The sequence below is a fragment of the Podarcis filfolensis genome (assembly GCF_964270895.1).
Source record: "Podarcis filfolensis genome assembly, chromosome: 15".
In the NCBI taxonomy this organism is placed as follows: Eukaryota; Metazoa; Chordata; class Lepidosauria; order Squamata; family Lacertidae; genus Podarcis; species Podarcis filfolensis.
The window spans coordinates 16,172,808-16,191,348 of record NC_139618.1 but is presented as its reverse complement, the minus strand read 5'-3'; the positions used below and the strand labels follow the sequence as shown (position 1 = coordinate 16,191,348).

At 53.1% G+C, this 18,541-nt stretch overlaps 1 protein-coding gene across 4 annotated transcripts; it reads right to left on the bottom strand.

The window, feature by feature from the left end:
• Nucleotides 1-285: 285 nt before the first annotated feature.
• XAF1 (XIAP associated factor 1) lies at nt 286-11,312 on the bottom strand. Of its 4 annotated transcripts, none has more exons than XM_083589018.1 (9): nt 11,097-11,312; nt 9,505-9,583; nt 8,420-8,555; nt 7,191-7,247; nt 6,066-6,261; nt 3,577-3,644; nt 2,455-2,811; nt 1,817-1,883; nt 286-419 (listed from the first exon to the last, which is right to left on the bottom strand). In XM_083589018.1, exons 2-9 carry the CDS (start codon nt 9,570-9,572, stop codon nt 406-408), a joined length of 963 nt encoding a protein of 320 aa, XP_083445144.1. In that variant the 5' UTR covers nt 9,573-9,583; nt 11,097-11,312; the 3' UTR covers nt 286-405. The 4 variants fall into 4 exon arrangements, with proteins under 4 accessions (XP_083445144.1, XP_083445142.1, XP_083445145.1 ...); XM_083589016.1 differs by having other exon boundaries at nt 9,505-9,588; nt 11,097-11,303; XM_083589019.1 differs by having other exon boundaries at nt 8,420-8,648; nt 9,505-9,588; nt 11,097-11,301.
• Nucleotides 11,313-18,541: the final 7,229 nt, after the last annotated feature.

Sequence of the window (18,541 nt, the reverse complement as noted above, 5' to 3'; positions counted from 1 at the left end):
CCTACAGACCGATCCCACAAACAAGACCGGTATAGGGGCTTGGCCAGCTGAGGGTGGCACATTCCTTGCTTTTGGGCTGGCTATGGAAGCTGCAGGACACGGGTCCCATTCCCTGTGGGGGCTTCAAGGTGGCTCACCTCAACAACACCCTTGTCTGCCCCCCACCCCCGTGAGTCTCCGCGATTCCTTTTCCGCCAGAGTCAATCCCAAAGTGGCTCTTTGCACTCAGTCACGGGTGCGAATTGTAGCTCTTTTATTCTCAATAAGGCAGAGCGGGGCTTGTGCGTTGCAAAGTGCTTTACTTCGAACCTGATCCTGCAGGGAGGCAACAAAATCTGGGCTGGCCCAACGGTGGGAGATGTGATTGCCGCTGCCCAGGGATCTTCCTGCAAGAGGGATCTCTCTCTATTTCGACTCCTCTGCAAGATAAGATGAGCAAAGGAGGCTCAGTTCCACGGCAGGATTTGTTTTTCAGGGGAGTCGGGGGGGGGCCTTCAGCAATGGCTGTGGGGCAGTGTGTGTGTATGTCCTATGCCATACATAGCCAGGCTAGAAGGCAAAGCAGGTCACAAACAGTTGTACAACACCCCAAAAGTGTGTTGGCTGATTCCTGTCTGCCGCAGCAGCGAAGTGTGTTTGCTGAGGTTGCCTCGACCCAAAGTGGCTCCCTAGATTGGACCACCCCTTGTTCCTGGAAGCTGCCTTGTGGGCCCGCTGGGTGGGGAGGGGGGTTGAAAAGGGCAGCAGATACACAAAAAGGGGTCTGCAATCCCCTGTGGTCCTGGGAGGGCATCCTGAGGGGGGGGCACAACATGCACTGGATCTCCCGCTTGGAGGGAGAAATGGATCGATCAATTGTCCTCCAAGAGACATTGTAAGCTTCTAAGTGGCTGCAGGGAGAGGTCCACCAACAGGGGTTGGAGATGACACTCTAGGTGTAAAAAACCCCAAACCCAGGAAAGTACAGAGGAGCTTTCTGAGGGTAAAGGCTGCTCAGCGGTGGAAGGTGGCGGACATTGGAGGTTTCTCAACAGAGGTCGGATGGCCATCTGTCAGGGATTTCTGCATTGCCGAAGGGTTGGGCTAGATCAGGGGTCAGCAAACTTTTTCAGCAGGGGGCAGTTCACTGTCCCTCAGACCTTGTGGGGGGCCAGACTATATTTTTTTTTGGGGGGGGAGAATGAATTCCTATGCCCCACTAATAACCCAGAGATGCATTTTAAATAAAAGCACACATTCTACTCATGTAAAAACACCAGTCAGGCCCCACAAGTAAACCAGAGATGCATTTTAAATAAAAGGCCACATTCTACTCATGTAAAAACATGCTGATTCCCGGACTGTCCGTGGGCCGGATTTAGAAGGCGGTTGGGCCGGATCCGGCCCCCTGGCCTTAGTTTGCCTACTCATGGGCTAGATGACCCTTGGCCATCTCTTCTGTGATTCTATTCCTATTCTACTCCTTCAGTCCCCTCCTCCCCTCAGGGTTGCAGCAGCAGGAGGAGGAGACCAGAGGCTCTTCCGCTGCTCATGCACCCTCCCTGGACCAGGGGAGAGGGGTCAGGGTGGATTCTGCCTGAAAGAAGGCATGGCAGAGTAGCAAGAGCGTCAGGCGAAGTCTGGAAGAGAACAGCATTCAAATCTTCACCCCACTTGACCATGAAGCTCACTGGTTGTCCTTGGGCCAGTCCCTGCCTCTCAGCCTAGCCTACCTTGCTGGGCTGTTGTGGGCATTAAATGAGAGGGAGATCCACGTACGCCACCTTAAGCACCAGATATCAACAGAATGCAATCGGTGAATAAAATAAATACATACCTCCTTTCCGCAGGGTCCGGGGGCTCCTTCGGAGGGCCTGCAAAGAAGCCCCACGTCGACACTTTTTCTGGAAGGAGGAGAGGAGGCGGTGGTGAGGGTCTCTCCCCCTGCAGGCTTAGACCCCCTATTCCCCTTAACGGGAGATTTATACAGGCAGATACATGACCCAGACCGGCCAAACTTCTGTAGGAACTCCCCCCCCTGCTGTCAAGGAAGAGCCAGCAGGTGGCGCCACTGTTCACCCTGGGGACAAGGAAGCACAGCCCCTGCCCACAAAAGTCGAAGCTTTCAGGCCAGGGGTGGCGAGCCTCTTGGGGCCCCCTCTGGACGCTGCTGGGCTCCAACTCCCATTCAGGGTCGAGAGTTTGAGCTCCACGCTGGGCACTGCAGAGGGTTGGACTAGATGGCCCTCCGGGTCCCTTCCAATTCTATGAGTCTTTCAGGTGGGGAGGGCTGGTGGCCTTTTGCAAGCCCAAGAAGGAGCAACAAAAGGGGAGACCTCCTGGAGGAAGGTCTCTTTCTCTGGCGGTGCCCCTGGGGGTGGGATTCAGGTGGAGAGCTACCCTTCCGCTTGCAATCTGCAAATGCCCCCCCTTTCCACCCAGCCAAAGCCTTTCTCTTCCCTTCCCCCTCCTCACCTCGTGCTTCTGCAGGGTGGGCCTGGGCAGGAGGATGTTGCACTGGGAGCAGGTGGCCAGTTGGTCATAGGCTGTGGCGGCCTCTTCCTCGTCCCCCAGGGCCTGGGGCAGGGTGGAGGTGAAGGCCGGCCGGCTGGAGGACTTCTTGGGCCGAGAGGGCTTCATCAAGGGTCTCCCCAGGGAAGACAGCTCCTTCTCCTTTATCTTGGGCCGGACGTCCTTCTCGGCCGCAGGGCTCGGGGTGGGGGGCGGAGTGGCTGGGGTCAGGGGGCTTGAGGCGGACGGAGGGGAGGTGGGCTCTGCGGATGATCGGGTGCTGAGGGCCCCCAGGAGCTGAGAGAGGGGGCTGCACTCGTTCTGCGGAGGAGAAACAGGGAGGCTGGAGCTGGGCAGAGTCAGGACCCCCCCTCCCCAAATGAAGAAGCTGGCTGGAGTCCCACACATGGGGGCAAAAGGCTTGGGGTGGGTCGGGGTGCCCTCTTTGCTGTGCAGACAGCCTCTCCACACCCCAAGCTGGGTGACTTTCAGGTGGGAAGGAGCCAAGTTACCCCCCCCAACTTTACCCTAGTAAGGAGGGGTATCTTTAGTCATGGGGAGGGGGTCACAACCCAGAAAGCAAAATGGGCTGGGGAATATCAGGCTGAATGTGGCCCTCCTGAGCTCTTTAACCGGCCCCTGGGAGTCTCTGCAGACCCTGTGCCCTCAAAGCCTTGGGGTGGCAGGAATGGCCCCTTGCACTGTGATGTTGGTGTGGCTCATTTGTGTGGTGTACAAGCCACTGACACCCCCCCGCGCCCCCGGATTGCATACTACTAGACAAAGCTTCCTATCCATTGCTCCACCCACTTGCATTTGGCCATGCCCACTTTTGCCTCTGGCCCCACCCACCAATGTGTCCCATTGACCTCCCCATCCCTGGGCTCAAGGGTTTGGCTGGTGAGATTCCAGTGACTTGACAGGTGTCACAAATTGCCACCCTGCTGCAGTCCCTTCACTCGGCCACCTGTCCTGGAGAGCCAGCTGGCAACTGCCATTTGCCGGTGGGAGGGTGGAATCTGTGCCTCCTCTCATGGGCCCCAGTCAAAGCCCCCCATGGTGGTGAGATGGAGCCAGGAAGCTTACCAGGTGCTGGAGGTACTTCTCGTCGGGGAACCAGCTGTTGCACTGCTGGCACAGATTGGCCTTGGGCCCTGTGGCAGGGAGAGAAAGGGTTACTGGCGGCAGGCGGACCAAGTCAGTGTCCTAGATTGGTTGGGTGTAGAGGAATGGTGGGAAGTGTGACGGCCTGGGACTCGGACTCAGAACCAGAGGAGACTCAGTCTGCACCGGATCCTTTGCCTCAGGCATCATCTGAACCAAGTCTGGGGCCTGACCCTGAAGAGTTCTAGTCTGCACAGGTTCCCCTGCAAAAACACCAGCTGGGCCGAGTCCGGGGCCTGAGCCTGCCCTGGCTCCAGATGCGGGGATTACCTCGTTGCCTTCAGCTGGGCCATCGCTTACAGCTGCTCCACTACCGGTTGGGTCAGGGGAGGCTGAGGCAGCCCCTGGGCCTAGTAACCCACCGACGTCTCCCGAGCTGCAGAGACTAAGGTCTGAGAGAAGGAGAGACCTGGGTACTTGCAGGAGGAGTGCCCGCCTTTGGGCGAAACAGGGAGGTGAGTCGCCGGGGGATCAGGACCGGCCGCTACCCTAACAAAGATAAAAGGCTGTCAGGCCCTGCCCCAGGTTGCAGGAGCAACATTGCTGTATCCTGCCTGAGATCCTGTACCTGTCCTTGCCTTGTGACCTGCCTTGGCCCTGTCGGACTGACCCCTAGCGGAACCTTCGGATTCTGGACTGGTCCTGGACTGTGTTTCACAGGAGGAACCAGTTGGGGAACCCCCAAGGGAAGAAGGCTCAGAGCTCACAGAGGGGTGGTGGGACCAGAGAGAGAAGATTGGGAAGAGGAGGTGTCGGAAGCTGAAGAGATAACAGGGCTTAGTGAGCAGAGAGAAGTCCAGAATCAGAGGCAGAAGCTGAAGCAGGAGAGGAGGGAGGCCAAGAGGCAGAGAAGAGTCCAGCTGGTGAAGAGTCACAGGTGTCTCCCCCTCCTGCTGTGACAAAGCTCCCCCGGTCTCACAGAACCAAGAGAGGCATAAAAAGGACAGAGGAGAGGTTGGCTGCATGCAGGCACAGTCTCAGTTCTCCCCAGGGTCAGCAGCTATACCACCCTTTGCTGGGACGAAGGAGATGAGGGAGGAGGCAGTGATGGCCACCAACCTGGTTGGCTTTGAAACAGAATTAAACAAATGCATGGAGGAGAAGCCTATGGGTGGCTACTAGCCATGGTGGCTATGCTCTGCCTCCCTGGTCCATGGCAGCGATGCATCTGAGTAATACCAGTTGCCGGAAGCCACAGGATGAGAAAGGGCTCTTGTGCTTGGATCCTGCTTGCGGGTGCCCCCCAGAGGGCATCTGCTTGGCCCCTGTGAGAAGAGGATGCTGGACTGGATGGGCTATGGGCCTGATCCACCCTAGGCTCTTCCCACCTCCTTATCTGGAGGGCAGTGTGTTGGCCTTCCCTAGGGGTTAATGTGGGGCATGTTCAGAGCCCCCAGAATGGGAGATGGCTTAGGAGACATCGACACCATGCAAGATTGGAGGAGTCAAGGAAAAGTACAGGCAGGGCAAGAGCCTGTCATAGACACCAAAGAAGTGTTGGTGTATGTATTGCAATTGTGCATCTTACAGAGAATAAACCACATTACAGTGAATGCAATTAAGGTCCAGCTCCCGAGTCGCTGCCTTGAGTCTTGTGACTCTCATTAACCGCCTCCTTAAAAAGGGAAAAAACACTTGCATGACTACAGAGTCGGGTCTGAGAGGAGAAAGTGAAGTGTGTGGGAGGCAGAGCAGATAAGTGTGAACTGAAGCCTTTTATCAAGGACAGGTAGCAGGAGGCTTAACTGCTGGGGGAGCCAGCTGGGGGAATGGAAGAGGCGGGAGAATTTTCTGCCAGGAGATTAAAAGGACAGGCAAGCAACTTTGGACTCCAGTAACAACCAAACCGTTTTTCTTGCACTTAAAGGAGTGCACCCTCTTGTGAGGGACTTTGTATTGAGGCCTTGTATTAGACAGCTTGCCTGTTTGCTCATCTAAACGCTACCTTTGAAGTAAAAACTCATCGCCCTCTGTCTCTGTGAGATGGGGTCACTTCAACATTGGGGTCCGTGGGGGGAAACCACTGTGCTGCAGAGGAGCCCTGCGGTATCAGACCCGTGGCCCACCAAGAGCAGCATCCTGTTCTCTCACTGGCCAACCATTGCCCATTATGGGAAACTGAGCTCAGCAGCGACCCTCTGCCCTTCTGTGGGTTCCAGCGACTGGTATCCATTGCTGCCTCCAACTGTGGAAGCAGAGCGTTGCCCTTGTGGCTAGTAAGCCCTCAAGAGCCCTTTCTTCCTCTGAGAACTTGTCTAGTCCTCTTTTAAAGCCACCCATGTTGGTGGCCATCACTGCCTCCTGAGGCAGGGAGTTCCACAGTTGAACGACACACTGCTTTCTTTTCTCTGTACCGAGTCCACAGAGTTTCACCACTCACCACATTAAAAGAAGGACTTGGGCAAACTCACCAGGGCCAGTAAGCACCTTGTTTTCCCGGCAGGTGCGGCTGTGGTCTTCCAGGGCTTTGTACATGATGTACTTGCCGCAATCCCAGCACGGGGTGGTCCGGCTGCCACAGGCCTTGAGGTGGCTTTGCAGCTGGCGGAAGGGCACCTCCAGCTCACAGAAGTGGCACTGGGCCAGGCGCTCGGGGCAATCTTCAGCCTGCAGGGGGAGGAGAGACAGGGGTCCGTCTTGGGGAAAGGGGGCTGGAGGGATGCTCTAGGTAGTCACATGGTTCTCCCCCCCCCCGCTCATTTAATCCCCACAACCACCCTGTGAGGTAGGCTAGGCTGAGAGGGAGTGACCGGCTCACGGAGCTTCACATGGCCGAGTGGGGATTGGTACCCTCTAAGGTGCTAGTCATCATTTAATCCCCACAGCAACCCTGTGAGGGAGTGACTGGCTCCCCAAGGCCACACACACACCCAGTGAGCCTTCATGGCCAAGTTGGGGGGGGAAGGTTTTGAACCCTGGTCTCTCCCAGGTCCTAGCCCCACTACACCACACTGTCTGAATGAGCAGACACAACCTTGGGAGCACAACTTCCACCATGCCAGCTCTTCAGAGAGCCAGTGTTGGTTGCTCCCTGTCTGGCACCCCCAGAGACCACCCCAGCCCCAAACTCTTTGTCTCTGTCAGGGTGAAAAGCAGCCACGTCCAGGGATCTGGGGTGGGCCAGGAGGGGAGGGGGTGTTGCTGTTCAGGCCCCTCCAACCAAACTGAGCCCGAGGGCTGCTGTTATCCCAGGGTCAGAACGGAAGCAGGGTCCTGACTCTCTCAGCCAGGGGTAGGCAACCTAAGGCCCAGGGGCCAGATGCGGCCCAATTGCCTTCTCAATCTGGCCTGCGGATGGTGTGGGAATCAGCGTGTTTTTACATGAGTAGAATGTGTCCTTTTATTTAAAATGCATCTCTGGGTTATTTGTGGGGCATAGGAATTCGTTCATTATTATTTTTTTCAAAATATAGTCCGGCCCCCCACAAGGACTGAGAGACGGTGGACCGGCCCAGGGCTAAAAAAGGTTGCTGACCCCCTGCTCTCAGCAAATGCCCCCGCATCCTCCTGGGAAGGCCAGTTCACCCCCTCCTTACCTCGTGGTGCTCCAGTAAGAATTGCTGCATTGCCTGGTGGCAGCGCTTGCATCTGACCTGGAAGTGGGAAGAGGAGGAGGAGGAGGTGAGGAAGGGCATTGGCAGTGCCACAAGAAGGCCCCAAGGTAGCAGGAGTGAAACCACCCCCCACTGAACCCCAAGGAACAGAGGAAGGTGCCTGATCAGCCCCTCTTCTGGAGCACCGACTATCCCACTTGGTGATGATACAGCAGCAGCGGAGGGACTTTCTGCTTGCAGAAAGATGCTCTACCACAGACCCACAAGGGCCTCCCCCACCCCACCCCCAGAGACCGGCTTTGAGAGCCCCTTGTTCTAACCCAAGGCTTGAGGGGCTGCTCTGAGGGGCATCTACAAGGCTCTAAAGATGTCAAGGGCAAGAGGGCGATGGCAGAGAAAGGTAAATATGGAAGCAGAATGTTTGGGTCCAGATTCTGCAAGGACTTCTGCCTGAGCCTGTCTTAAGGCCATATCTCCCTCACAGTGGGAAAAGGAGAGAGGACAGGGTTGCCATATTTCATGAAGTAATTTTAAGCTTTTTGAGCTGGTTCCACTGCCTTTTCCATCGCGTTGCCATACATCCGGGTTTTCTCTGACAAAATCCCCCCCCCCCCCGATACCATTTTTACACTCAAAACCCCAGGACATGTCAGGTGGGTTGGTTTTGACCAGAAATGCTGTTTTTCTTGCTATGTCTCCTTAACCAGGTTATGACAACTTTACGAATCCCGTATCGTAGACAGAACACCCCATATCAGATCAGATCAGATCAGATCAGAATTAGTTCTGGCTGGTGGGGACGCAATTGCTTGTCCTTAATAAACAGTCGAGTAGACTTCTACCCTAACCACAATGCAAAGGCTTGATTTTTCTTCCCCACAAGTCAGCTCCCTTCCAGGTACTGGGGCAAAAGGCTGTGGGGCATAATCTGGCCAGGCCCCTTGGCTTTCACTCTCTGTCTTTGCCAGGTCATAGGGCCTTACAAAAGCACCCAGGGCTGGGGAAGATAGTGTTTGTCCACCATGATTCCTCTGATGTGAACCCTGATCCCCAGCCCACCTCGCAGGCTCCTCTGCCCTGCAACTTGAGCACCCACTGCCTGGGCAGTTGTGATTCCTGCATCGCAGGGGGTTCAACTAGATAACCCCCTGGGGATCCCTTCCAACTCTTCAGTTCTATTATTCTATGGGCCTTCATCCCCCACGCCCTACCTGTTCGTGGGCTGTAGCGAGGTGTTCCGCCATGTCCTTCAGCACCACCGGCTCCTCACACTTGGGGCAGATGGTCAGGAAGCGCAAGCAATGGGCCTCATGGAGGGAGAAGTTGGCAGCCACCACGTCCCGCTTGCTGGGTGAGAGAAGAAGAGCCCACGGGCCACAAGGGGCAAGTCAGCACTGCTGGAAGCCCAGCTCCCACCACCCTTGAACTGTGCCACCTGGTCTTCATAAGAACAACCATATAAGAATTGGTGCCTGAGTTGGGTTTTGTTTTTCCTCCTCCCTCCTTGTCCCTTTTTCCTTGTGTACTATGTCTTCTTAGACTGCAAGCCTACAGGGGCAGGGACTGTTTTGTATGTAAGCCACTCTGCTGCAAATGCTCTGTTAAAACCAGGAACGGGTGTGTGTGTGTGTGTGTGTGTGTGTGTGTGATTTTTCCTTAATAGCTCTAAGCAAATAAATAAGCTTGGTCCTTTCACCAAGGCAAAGGACTCAGTTCTGCCTGGGAAGTCCTCAACAGAACTGTGAGAGGCTGGGACTTCGCCAAGAGGGTCACTGCCCACGGCAGGGGCTGACCCCAAACCGAGAAGGGAAGGGAACTCTAAACGTTGCATCTGGCTGTTGCTGTAATTCTATACAAATTAATTTCCATATATTTGTAGCAGAACGAAGGATAGTAACAAATGCCAAACAAAACAAGCAGAAAGGGATACCTACTGTAGAAGAAAACAGACGAGAACAAGTTTCCGTACCAAAACCAAACGTCATGAATTAATATTGGAAGGTTTCAAGCAACACAACTGGAGTTCACCCAACAATTATATTGATCCAATTCCTTTTATGTTAAACGACAGATATTATTTTCTCCATGAGCCACAAAATCCGAGAGGCCCCCTTCATGCAAAACAACCGGGCCCTCTACGTTTCTTCTTAACGCGGGGCGGAGACCCTCCTGGATTGCGCCCCAGTCCCATTTATGGAGAGGGCGGTTCCCACTGTAGCCCAGCCAGCCTGTTTGCAGGGAGGGAGATTCGACAGACAGACAGGTATTGAATGATAGACAGGGCTGCATCCCCTACCAGTTCTCGCAGACGCGTGTCTCCACCTCCATCTCCCGTCTCTGCCCAGCGCCCTCTTTCACTTTCATTTCTGCAAAATCTGTCCTGGGTGGAAACGAAAGTTAGTCGCTGGGTGCAACGTCAACAGCCGGGCCATAGAGAAAGCCGACCGGCCAGCCAGCTGACCAGCCAGCAGCAGCACCCCTGGGTGGTGCTCCTTAGGGCATCCATCTCTCCTGCCCCACGCCGGCGGGGCTGCCCCTTTTCGCCGAGAGCGGAGCCCCGACGGCGCTTCTCGGAGCAGGGCGCGATCTAGGAGAGGCCGGACCGGTGTACCCGAGGCGGCCACCAGAGGGCAGCAGAAGAGCACATGAAGCTTGCTGCCCTATACTGCGTGAGACAAGTGGGTCAATCTACGTCGATATTGCCTACACTGACCGGCAGCGGCTCTCCAAGGTTTCAGCCACGGTTCTCTCCCAGCTCTACCTGCAGGTGCCGCTGGAGGGGACTGAACCTGGGACCTTATGCATGCAAAGCAGCTATTCTGCCACTGAGCTATGACCCTTCCCTTAGCTCCTTTTGCCTAATTCATCATGGTCCATGAAAACCTGTCCGTGGGGTGGGGGTCTCAGGCTCACACTCAGAGCCGCTGAGAAGCACCTGGTCTGGGACTGGGGGTCTTCGAAGAAGGGAGCTTCCCCACACCCCATACCTGCTACCTGAGCTGCTTTTAACTAGAGATGCCATTGGGAATTCAGCCAGGGGGTTTCTGCCTGCCAAGCCATCAGGCTCCATTGTGCCACAAAATTTGAAGTTTTAGATTGTAAGCTCCTTGCGGGCAGAGGACCTGTCCAGTGCTGAACTGGAAAGTACCATTCTCACAAAGGGCATCCTCCTTCTCCTCCTCCTCATCACCACCACAATGGAACCATAGAACTGTAGAGTCAGAAGGGACCCCAAGGGTCATCTAGGGACATTTAGGGAAGTTTTTAATGTTTGATGCTTTGTGGGTTAAACCACAAAGCCTAGGACTTGCTGATCAGAAGGTCGGCGGTTCGAATCCCCGCGATGGGGTGAGCTCCTATTACTCGGTCCCTGCTCCTGCCAACCTAGCAGTTCGAAAGCACGTCAAGTGCAAGTAGATAAATAGGTACCGCTCCAGCAGGAAGGTAAACGGTGTTTCCGTGCGCTGCTCTGGTTCGCCAGAAGCGGCTTAGTCATGCTGGCCACATGACCCAGAAGCTGTACGCCGGCTCCCTCGGCCAATAAAGCGAGATGAGCGCTGCAACCCCAGAGTCGGCCACAACTGGACCTAATGGTCAGGGGTCCCTTTACTTTTTACTAATGTTCTGTTGGGAGCATCCCAGAGTGAATGGGGAAACCCAGCCAGATGGGTGGGGTTTAAATAAATTATTATTATTATTATTATTATTATTATTATTATTATGTCCAACCCCTGCAACACAGGATGAAGGACACAGTCTCCTGCGGACGAGCAATTCATTCATATTATGGCAGGGAAGAAGATTGCTGTGGGCTTGTGCGGGGGCAGGGGGTGCAAAGGTGAAAGGTGGAAGGATGTCAGGTTGAGACCCCTGTGGGGGATCCCGTACCTTTAAGAGCAGTATAGAAACAGGGAGGGCTCTGCCTAGGGGCCCTGCTTCTGCCCCCCACAGCTCTGGGGGCTTGGCGGGGCAAGGGGATTGCCTTCACCACGTCCTGATCTGGAGGGGCTTGTCAGCTCTGGTGCTGCTGTGGTGGCCGTGGGCGTCTGTCTCTGGAGGCCGAGAGAAAAACATTGGCTCTGGCCAGTTGGGGTGCCTGGACCATCCCCAGGGGAGCAGAGGGAGCTGTGCAACCCATCACCCCACCCTCTCTGGGCATGTAACAATGGCTCTTGTTCAGCCAGCCAATTGTGGCGAGGGCTGACCACGCTCCCTGCATCCCCTGGGGCAGCATCCCCAAGTGGGGCTTCCTAGTGAGCCTCAAGTCTGCTTTGGGGTTGGGGAAACTCCACAGCCACTCATCTCTATCAGGTGGGGACTAAGAACCCAAGGGGAGCCTGCTGAATCAGGAATATAAAACCCATCTGGTCCAGCATCCTGTAGCCAACCAGATGGGAAGCCAGCAAGCAGCCCTCTCCCCTCCTGTGGCTTCCACAGCAACTGGTATTCAGAAGCCTTTCTGCCCCCGACTGTGGAGGCAGAGCACAGCCACTGTGGCTAGTAGCCATCAATAGCCCTCTCCTCAAATTTTCCTAATCCTCTCTTTTTTAAGGCATCCAAATTGGTGGCCTTCACTGCCTCCTGTGGCAGGGAGTTCCGCAGTTTAACTGGGACCCTCAAGGCCCTTTCTAAACAGTTACGCAAAAGGCCCCCTTCCTGACATCTTGTGTGATTCAAAACCCCCTGGGGAGACATCCTGTTCAAGTGCGGGACCAATTCTACAGAATCATACGGGTGGGAAGAGAGTCCAGCCTTTGGCTGAATCGCTGCTGCCACCAAGGCTCTCTCCCACCCAAGCACAGGGGGATGAGTGGGGGACTTCCAGCTGATTCGGATGGGGACATAGCCAGGTCTGTTCCTCTCTTCCTCCCACCCCACCCACCTCCTTAGCAGCTGCTTCAGCCACAAACCAAAGATGCTTTTCAACCCACAGGTGATTTAATGATTTTTTGGGAGTTTTTTTGAGACGGGTCAGTCTGGATGATGCCCTGAGTCCCTTCCCAGGCAGCCTCGTTTAGGAAAGCTTTTAATGTTTAATAGATTATTGTATTTTAATATTCTGTTGGAAGCCGCCCAGAGAGTGGCTGGGGAAACCCAGACAGATGGACAGGGTATAAATAATAATAATAATAATAATAATAATAATAATAATAATAATAATTATTATTATTATTATTATTATTATTATTATTATTATTATTATTGGGTTCCTGCATCTGTGAGGGTTGAAGGTCTGAAAGCAAGCTTGCCCAACCAGTCCCTTTGATTAAATCCTTCCATCCTAAAGACGCAAACCTCTCCACTGTTCTTCATTCCAAGGAAACCGAACCCTAGGTAAGTTCCTGGAATATCTTGCTGCTCAGAGATATTTTTTTTGGGGGGGGGGAGTAGTAGTGGGTGGGTGGGTGGGGACACACACAGAGTGCCAGAGACTGGAGAGGCTTCCTTGGGATAGTCTTGGCTGCCGCCGCTGCATGAAAAGCCACGGAAGGAGATCTTGAAGGAACACAGCGGCCTCACAATGCCACTCTGCTGATTCCCCCCCCTCCCTCTGCGAGTTTCCTTGTGTGAGTTTCTTGGTACAGAACAGAACAAGACAGGCTGTGTTTGGGCATTGTGAGCCTAGGGAGGTCCAAAGAGGACCAGGGGCCTTGGGGGGTGGCTCCTGCTGGGCTGGGCTGGCAACAAGGGGCTCCGCTTACCTGCCACAGGGACGCAGCTGTGGCTGCCACGATTGCTGATCTTCAGAACCCAGCCTTCCCAGAGGGGTCATGGGGGTCTCCTTCTGGGTGCAAAAAGCCCTTTCCCTAGATGTGCTCAGGCCAACCATAGCAGTACGCAATATTTCAAGGGTGGTCACAACACCAGTTTGCACAATGCCATTGGCGGTTTCGTTTTACAGTCCCTCTTCTAAAGCATTCCTTGGCGTGGGATTTTCTGCTCCCAAGGTCTCATCGCTGGCAGTGACTGCCAGTTCTGTCCCCATGAGCAGGTGTGCGAAATTACATCCCTCTTCTGCCTTGGTGCTGCCTTGCTTCCTTACACTGAATTGGATTTCCCATTTTCCTGCCCTTCCACCAAGTTTGGACTGGCCCCCTTGAAGCCTCTGCTTCCCCCCACTCCTTAAACAATTTGCTGTCGCCGGCCCGCCAGCCAAGCCAGACTGCTCACCACCCTGAACTCCAGACCATTTCTTGTACAAGTTTAAAAGCCCAGATTCATGTGTGACTCCACTCCACACACCTCTTCCTTGGGAGAACTGTCCGCTCGCAGGATATGGTTGTGGCTTTGCTAAAGCACTTTGCACATGCCTAAAAGCCCTTGCTTTTTTATTCCACACCTTCAAGGGGTGGTGCACACACATGAGCAAAGGCTGGGCCCTTGAGAACAGATAATAGTAGTATTAGTAGTAGTAGTAGTAGTAGTAGTAGTAGTAGTAGTAATAATAATAATAATAATAATAATTTTATTATTTATACAACCCACCAAATCTGGTTAGGTTGCCCCAGCCACCTGGGCAGCTTCCAGAACATATAAAAACACAATAGAACAACAAACATTAAAAACTTCCTGATACAGGACTGCCTTCAGATGCCTTCTAAAAGTTGCATACTGTAGTTCTTGTTCTCCTTGACATCTGATGGGAGGGCGTTCCACAGGGAGGGAGCTACTGCCGAGAAGGCCCAGGCCCAGCACAATGGTTCAGCAGAAATGGCTGTGTGGAGCAGTTGCGGTTTCCATCTCGCTGCTAGCTGGAGAAAATGGGGGACATGTCTGCCTGGCTGAACTGGCCTCAGCCTAGCAGAATCTCTCTGCTGGATCTGGGCTCTGGCAGCACTCCAAGAACCAGTGGCGGATGTCTCTGCCGGCTGGTCCATTGTTGCCCTTCTCAGTCCAGCACACTCACACAATGCCTCCCTCCTCACCCAAGGACAACCTGCCTGGATACCTGTACACCTGCCACTCACCCCTCTTGGGCTCTCTTGCCTGCCTGCCTGCCTGCTTGCCTGCCCTTAGAACATAGGAAGCTGCCTGATACTTAGTCAGACCATTGGCCCATCTAGCTCAGTACTGTCTACACTGACTGGCAGAAGCTTTCCAGGATCTCAGGCAAGAATTGTTCCCATCCCTGCCGGGAGATGGTGATGATGATGATGATGATGATGATGATGATGATGATGATAATAATAATAATAATAATAATAATAATAATAATAATTTGTTATTTATACCCTGCCCATCTGGCTGGGTTTCCCCAGCCACTCTGGGCAGCTCTCAGCAAAATATTAAAATACAATAATTCATCAAATATTAAAAGCTTCCCTCAACAGGGCTGCCTTTAGATGTCTTCTAAAAGTCAGACAGTTGTTTATTTCTTTGACATCTGGTGGGAGGGCATTCCACAGGGCAGGTGCCACTACCGAGAAGGCCCTCTGCCTGGTTCCCTGTAGCTTTGCTTCTCGCAATGAGGGAACCGCCAGAAGGCCCTCGGCACTGGACCTCAGCGTCCGGGCAGAACGATGGGGGTGGAGACGCTCCTTCAGGTATACTGGACCGAGGCCGTTTAGGGCTTGAAAGGTCAGCACCAACACTTTGAATTGTGCCCGGAAACGTACTGGGAGCCAATGTTATATGGTCTTGGCTGCTGCTCCCAGTCACCAGTCTAGCTGGCGCATTCTGGATTTGTTGCAGTTTCTGGGTCAGATCCTGGCAGGAATTGAACTGGGAACCTTCTTCTCGCAAGGCAGACTTTCTACCACTGGGCTGTGGCTCTGCTTTCTGGCTGGTCCCCTTTGGCTTCCGGGGAGATTCTTCCAAACTGCAGGGTGTGTGGGTCTGCCTAGGTGGTCTCTGGACCTAGCAAATGACCCAGAGCTCTTGGTCTGCTTCCCACAAATGTAAGTGCTTGGTGATGATGCTGAGAAGTCTCACCTGAGCAGGGGCCAGCTCAGGTGAGACTGCAAAGAGACACCCGCCCTGCCCCAGTTGGAAAAGGTTCTGAAAAGGGCAACAAAAATTGGGGATGGAGTGGCTTCCCTATGAAGAAAGGTAGCGTTTGGGACTAGGTAAGAGGTGTCATGATAGACATTTATTAAATGATGCTTAGCATGGAGAAGGCAGATGGAGGAAAGCTTTTCTCCCTCTCTCATAGCACTAGAACTTGTGGACAACACATGAAGTTGAATGTTGAACAATTCAGGACGAACAAAAGAAAGCCCTTCTTCATGCATCTCAGTAGTAATAATAGAAATAATAGTCATCCAATGCCCTTTTAAAATGTGTTGGGGAAGGGAGTCTATTGGGTTGTTTATTTTTATTATTATTACAGTCATACCTCAAGTTACAGACGCTTTAGGTTGTGTTTTTGGGTTGCGCACCACACCAAACCTGGAAGTACCGGAACAGGTTACTTCTGGGTTTTGGCGCATGCGCAGAAGCACTAAATAGCTCTTTGCGCATGTGCAGAAGCGCCGAATCGCGACCCACGTGTGCGCACACATGGCGCTGCGGGTTGCGAATGCTGTGGGTTGCGAACGTACCTCCCGCACGGATCACGTTTGCAACCCGAGCGTCCACTGTATTATTATTATTATTATTATTATTATTATTCATTTTGTGTTTTTATATTGTGATTTCATGTTGCAACCGCCCTGAGGCCTGAGGGTACAGGGCGGCATACCAATTTTAATAATAAAATAATAATGGTTAAACTATGGAACTCACTCCCACAGGAGACAGTGATGGCCACCGACTTGGACAGCTTTAAAAGAGGATTAGACAAATTTGCGGAGGAGGCTCTGGAGGGCTACTAGCCATGGCGGCTCTGCTGCGCCTCCACCGTCAGCAGGTTCTGAATTCCAGTTGCTGGAAACAGGAGGGGAGAGGGCTCCTGTGCTCAAATCCTGCTTGCAGGTCTCCCTTAATGAGCACCTGGTTGCTGGACTAGATGGGCCATTGGCCTGATTCAGCAGGCAATTCTTGTGTTGGCTCAGCCCATCCTGGAAGCAATCCCAGATGTGCCAGGGGCATTCCCTGTTGCCCTGTGCAAGGAGGGCTAAGGCTGCCTGCCCATTGCACACCTAGCGCCAGGCTCCTGCCAGCTCCCAGCTCCTTCCTGCTTCTCACCTGGCACCTCGGGAGGAGGAGGTCAGGGAGAGGTGAGATAGAAGAAGTCTCCCTCTGCCAGCCTCCTGGAGGAGGAGATTAGGAGAGGATTAAGTGTGCTGGTTGGTACAGTTACTCACCCGCAGCAATGCAGGGAGGCCGGTTTTTCTGCTACCCGTTTGATACCCATCTCCTAGGTGATAACTTCCACCTGAGGAGGTTGGCCCCAAAGCTCCAAATGAGCCCCTACCTCCGGCCTGCAAGAGAACCTAAGAACCCAAATAAGAGAGCTGCTGCATTGGACCAATGGTCCATCTAGCCCAGCATCCATTTCTTACTTTAGCCAAATAGGACCTAGGGATCGAGATAGACTGCCTCTGGATATGGAGGTTCCACAAGAACATAAGAACAGTCTGGCATTAAGAACACCAAGCATTAAAGATCTCCCGACACAAGGCTGCCTTCAGATGTCTTCTAAAAGTTCTGTTGTTTAGTCGTTTAGTCATGTCCGACTCTTCGTGACTCCATGGACCAGAGCACGCCAGGCACTCCTGTCTTTCACTGCCTCCCGCAGTTTGGTCAAACTCATGCTGATAGCCTTGAGAACACTGTCCAACCATCTCATCCTCTGTCGTCCCCTTCTCCTTGTGCCCTCCATCTTTCCCAACATGAAGGTCTTTTCCAGGGAGTCTTCTCTTCTCGTGAGGTGGCCAAAGTATTGGAGCCTCAGCTTCACGATCTGTCCTTCCAGTGAGCACTCAGGGCTGATTTCCTTCAGAATGGAGAGGTTTGATCTTCTTGCAGTCCATGGGACTCTCAAGAGTCTCCTCCAGCACCATAATTCAAAAGCATCAATTCTTTGGCGATCAGCCTTATATATGGTCCAGCTCTCACTTCCATACATCGCTACTGGGATAACCATAGCTTTTACTATATGGACCTTTGTTGGCAAGGTGATGTCTCTGCTTTTTAGGATGCTGTCTAGGTTTGTCATTGCTTTTCTCCCAAGAAGCGGGCGTCATTTAATTTTGTGACTGCTGTCACCATCTGCAGTGAGTGATCATGGAGCCCAAGCTTACAATTACAAAAAAAAAAAAGAAAAGAAAAGAAAAGAAAAAAAGCATCCCATAGTAACACAGGGAGCTGCTTTCTACTGAGTTGGACCATTGCTTCATCTAACTCAGTGCTGTCAACACTGACTGGCAGCAGCAGCTGTCCAGGGTTCCCTGCCTGGAAATGCCATTGGATATTGAACCTGGGGACTTCTGCAAGCCAAGCAGCTGTTCTGCCACTGAGCTACAGCCCTTCCTCTGAAAATAAAGTAAGATTCTAGTCCTCGTGGTTTTAAAGGGAACATGTACATGAAAAAAGTGGTTGAGCAATTCAGACTGAAATGTTGAATCAGCCTGCCTTGCACGCAACACTCCCCTCCTGTCCCATCGATAGGAGCTCTGTCTTTGCAGACTCCCAAAGTCACAGAGAATGTGTCTCTGCATAGATTTCATGATTTAAAAGTATTTCCTAACTGCTCAAGATTTTTAAAAATAAAAAACCCTACAAAAAACTTTCTTGTAAAAACTCTTAAAAACAGGAGTCCAGGGGCAGCAGGGTCCCATTTAATAGGTCAGGGCAAGCCTGGCAAAAAAGACAGATTGAAAAAGCCCATTTCAAGAGCTCAGAGCTCTTCATATCCGTTCTCTCGGGGATCTTCCTGTAAGGTAGGTAAGGATAATCACGCTCCTATTGCGAAGGCTGACAGCGACTCGTACCTACAGCCACCTTTCAGGTAAAATGAGATTTGCAGCCAGGACTTTGTGGGAAAACCGCTCAATGGCACAGGGGCATTATGGTCCGGAGGGGCCCTTGAGAGTGACACCAAGGAAGGGAGTGGGCGGGCAAGGGGACCCTGCTTCACAGAAGTGTAGAGCTGCCTGGAAGGGACCTGAAGTCTAGTCCAACGCCCTGGCTCTACAACATTGGAGCCAACTCCTAGGGGCTGAGGTCCCTTCGCCCCCCAATAAAATATTTGAGCCCCCCCCCAAAATTTGATGGGCATTGCCATTCAAATGGTGTGCGTGCAGTACGTCATGTGGGGGGCAAGGCTTACCTGCCCCCCATATTTTATTCAGGTTGGAACCCCCGCTCTACCAAGGCGGTGACCTCCAGACCAGAAGCCGGTATCTTTCCAGGGAACTTCGATGAGGTCGCAGCAAAGTCCTCCGTAGCTT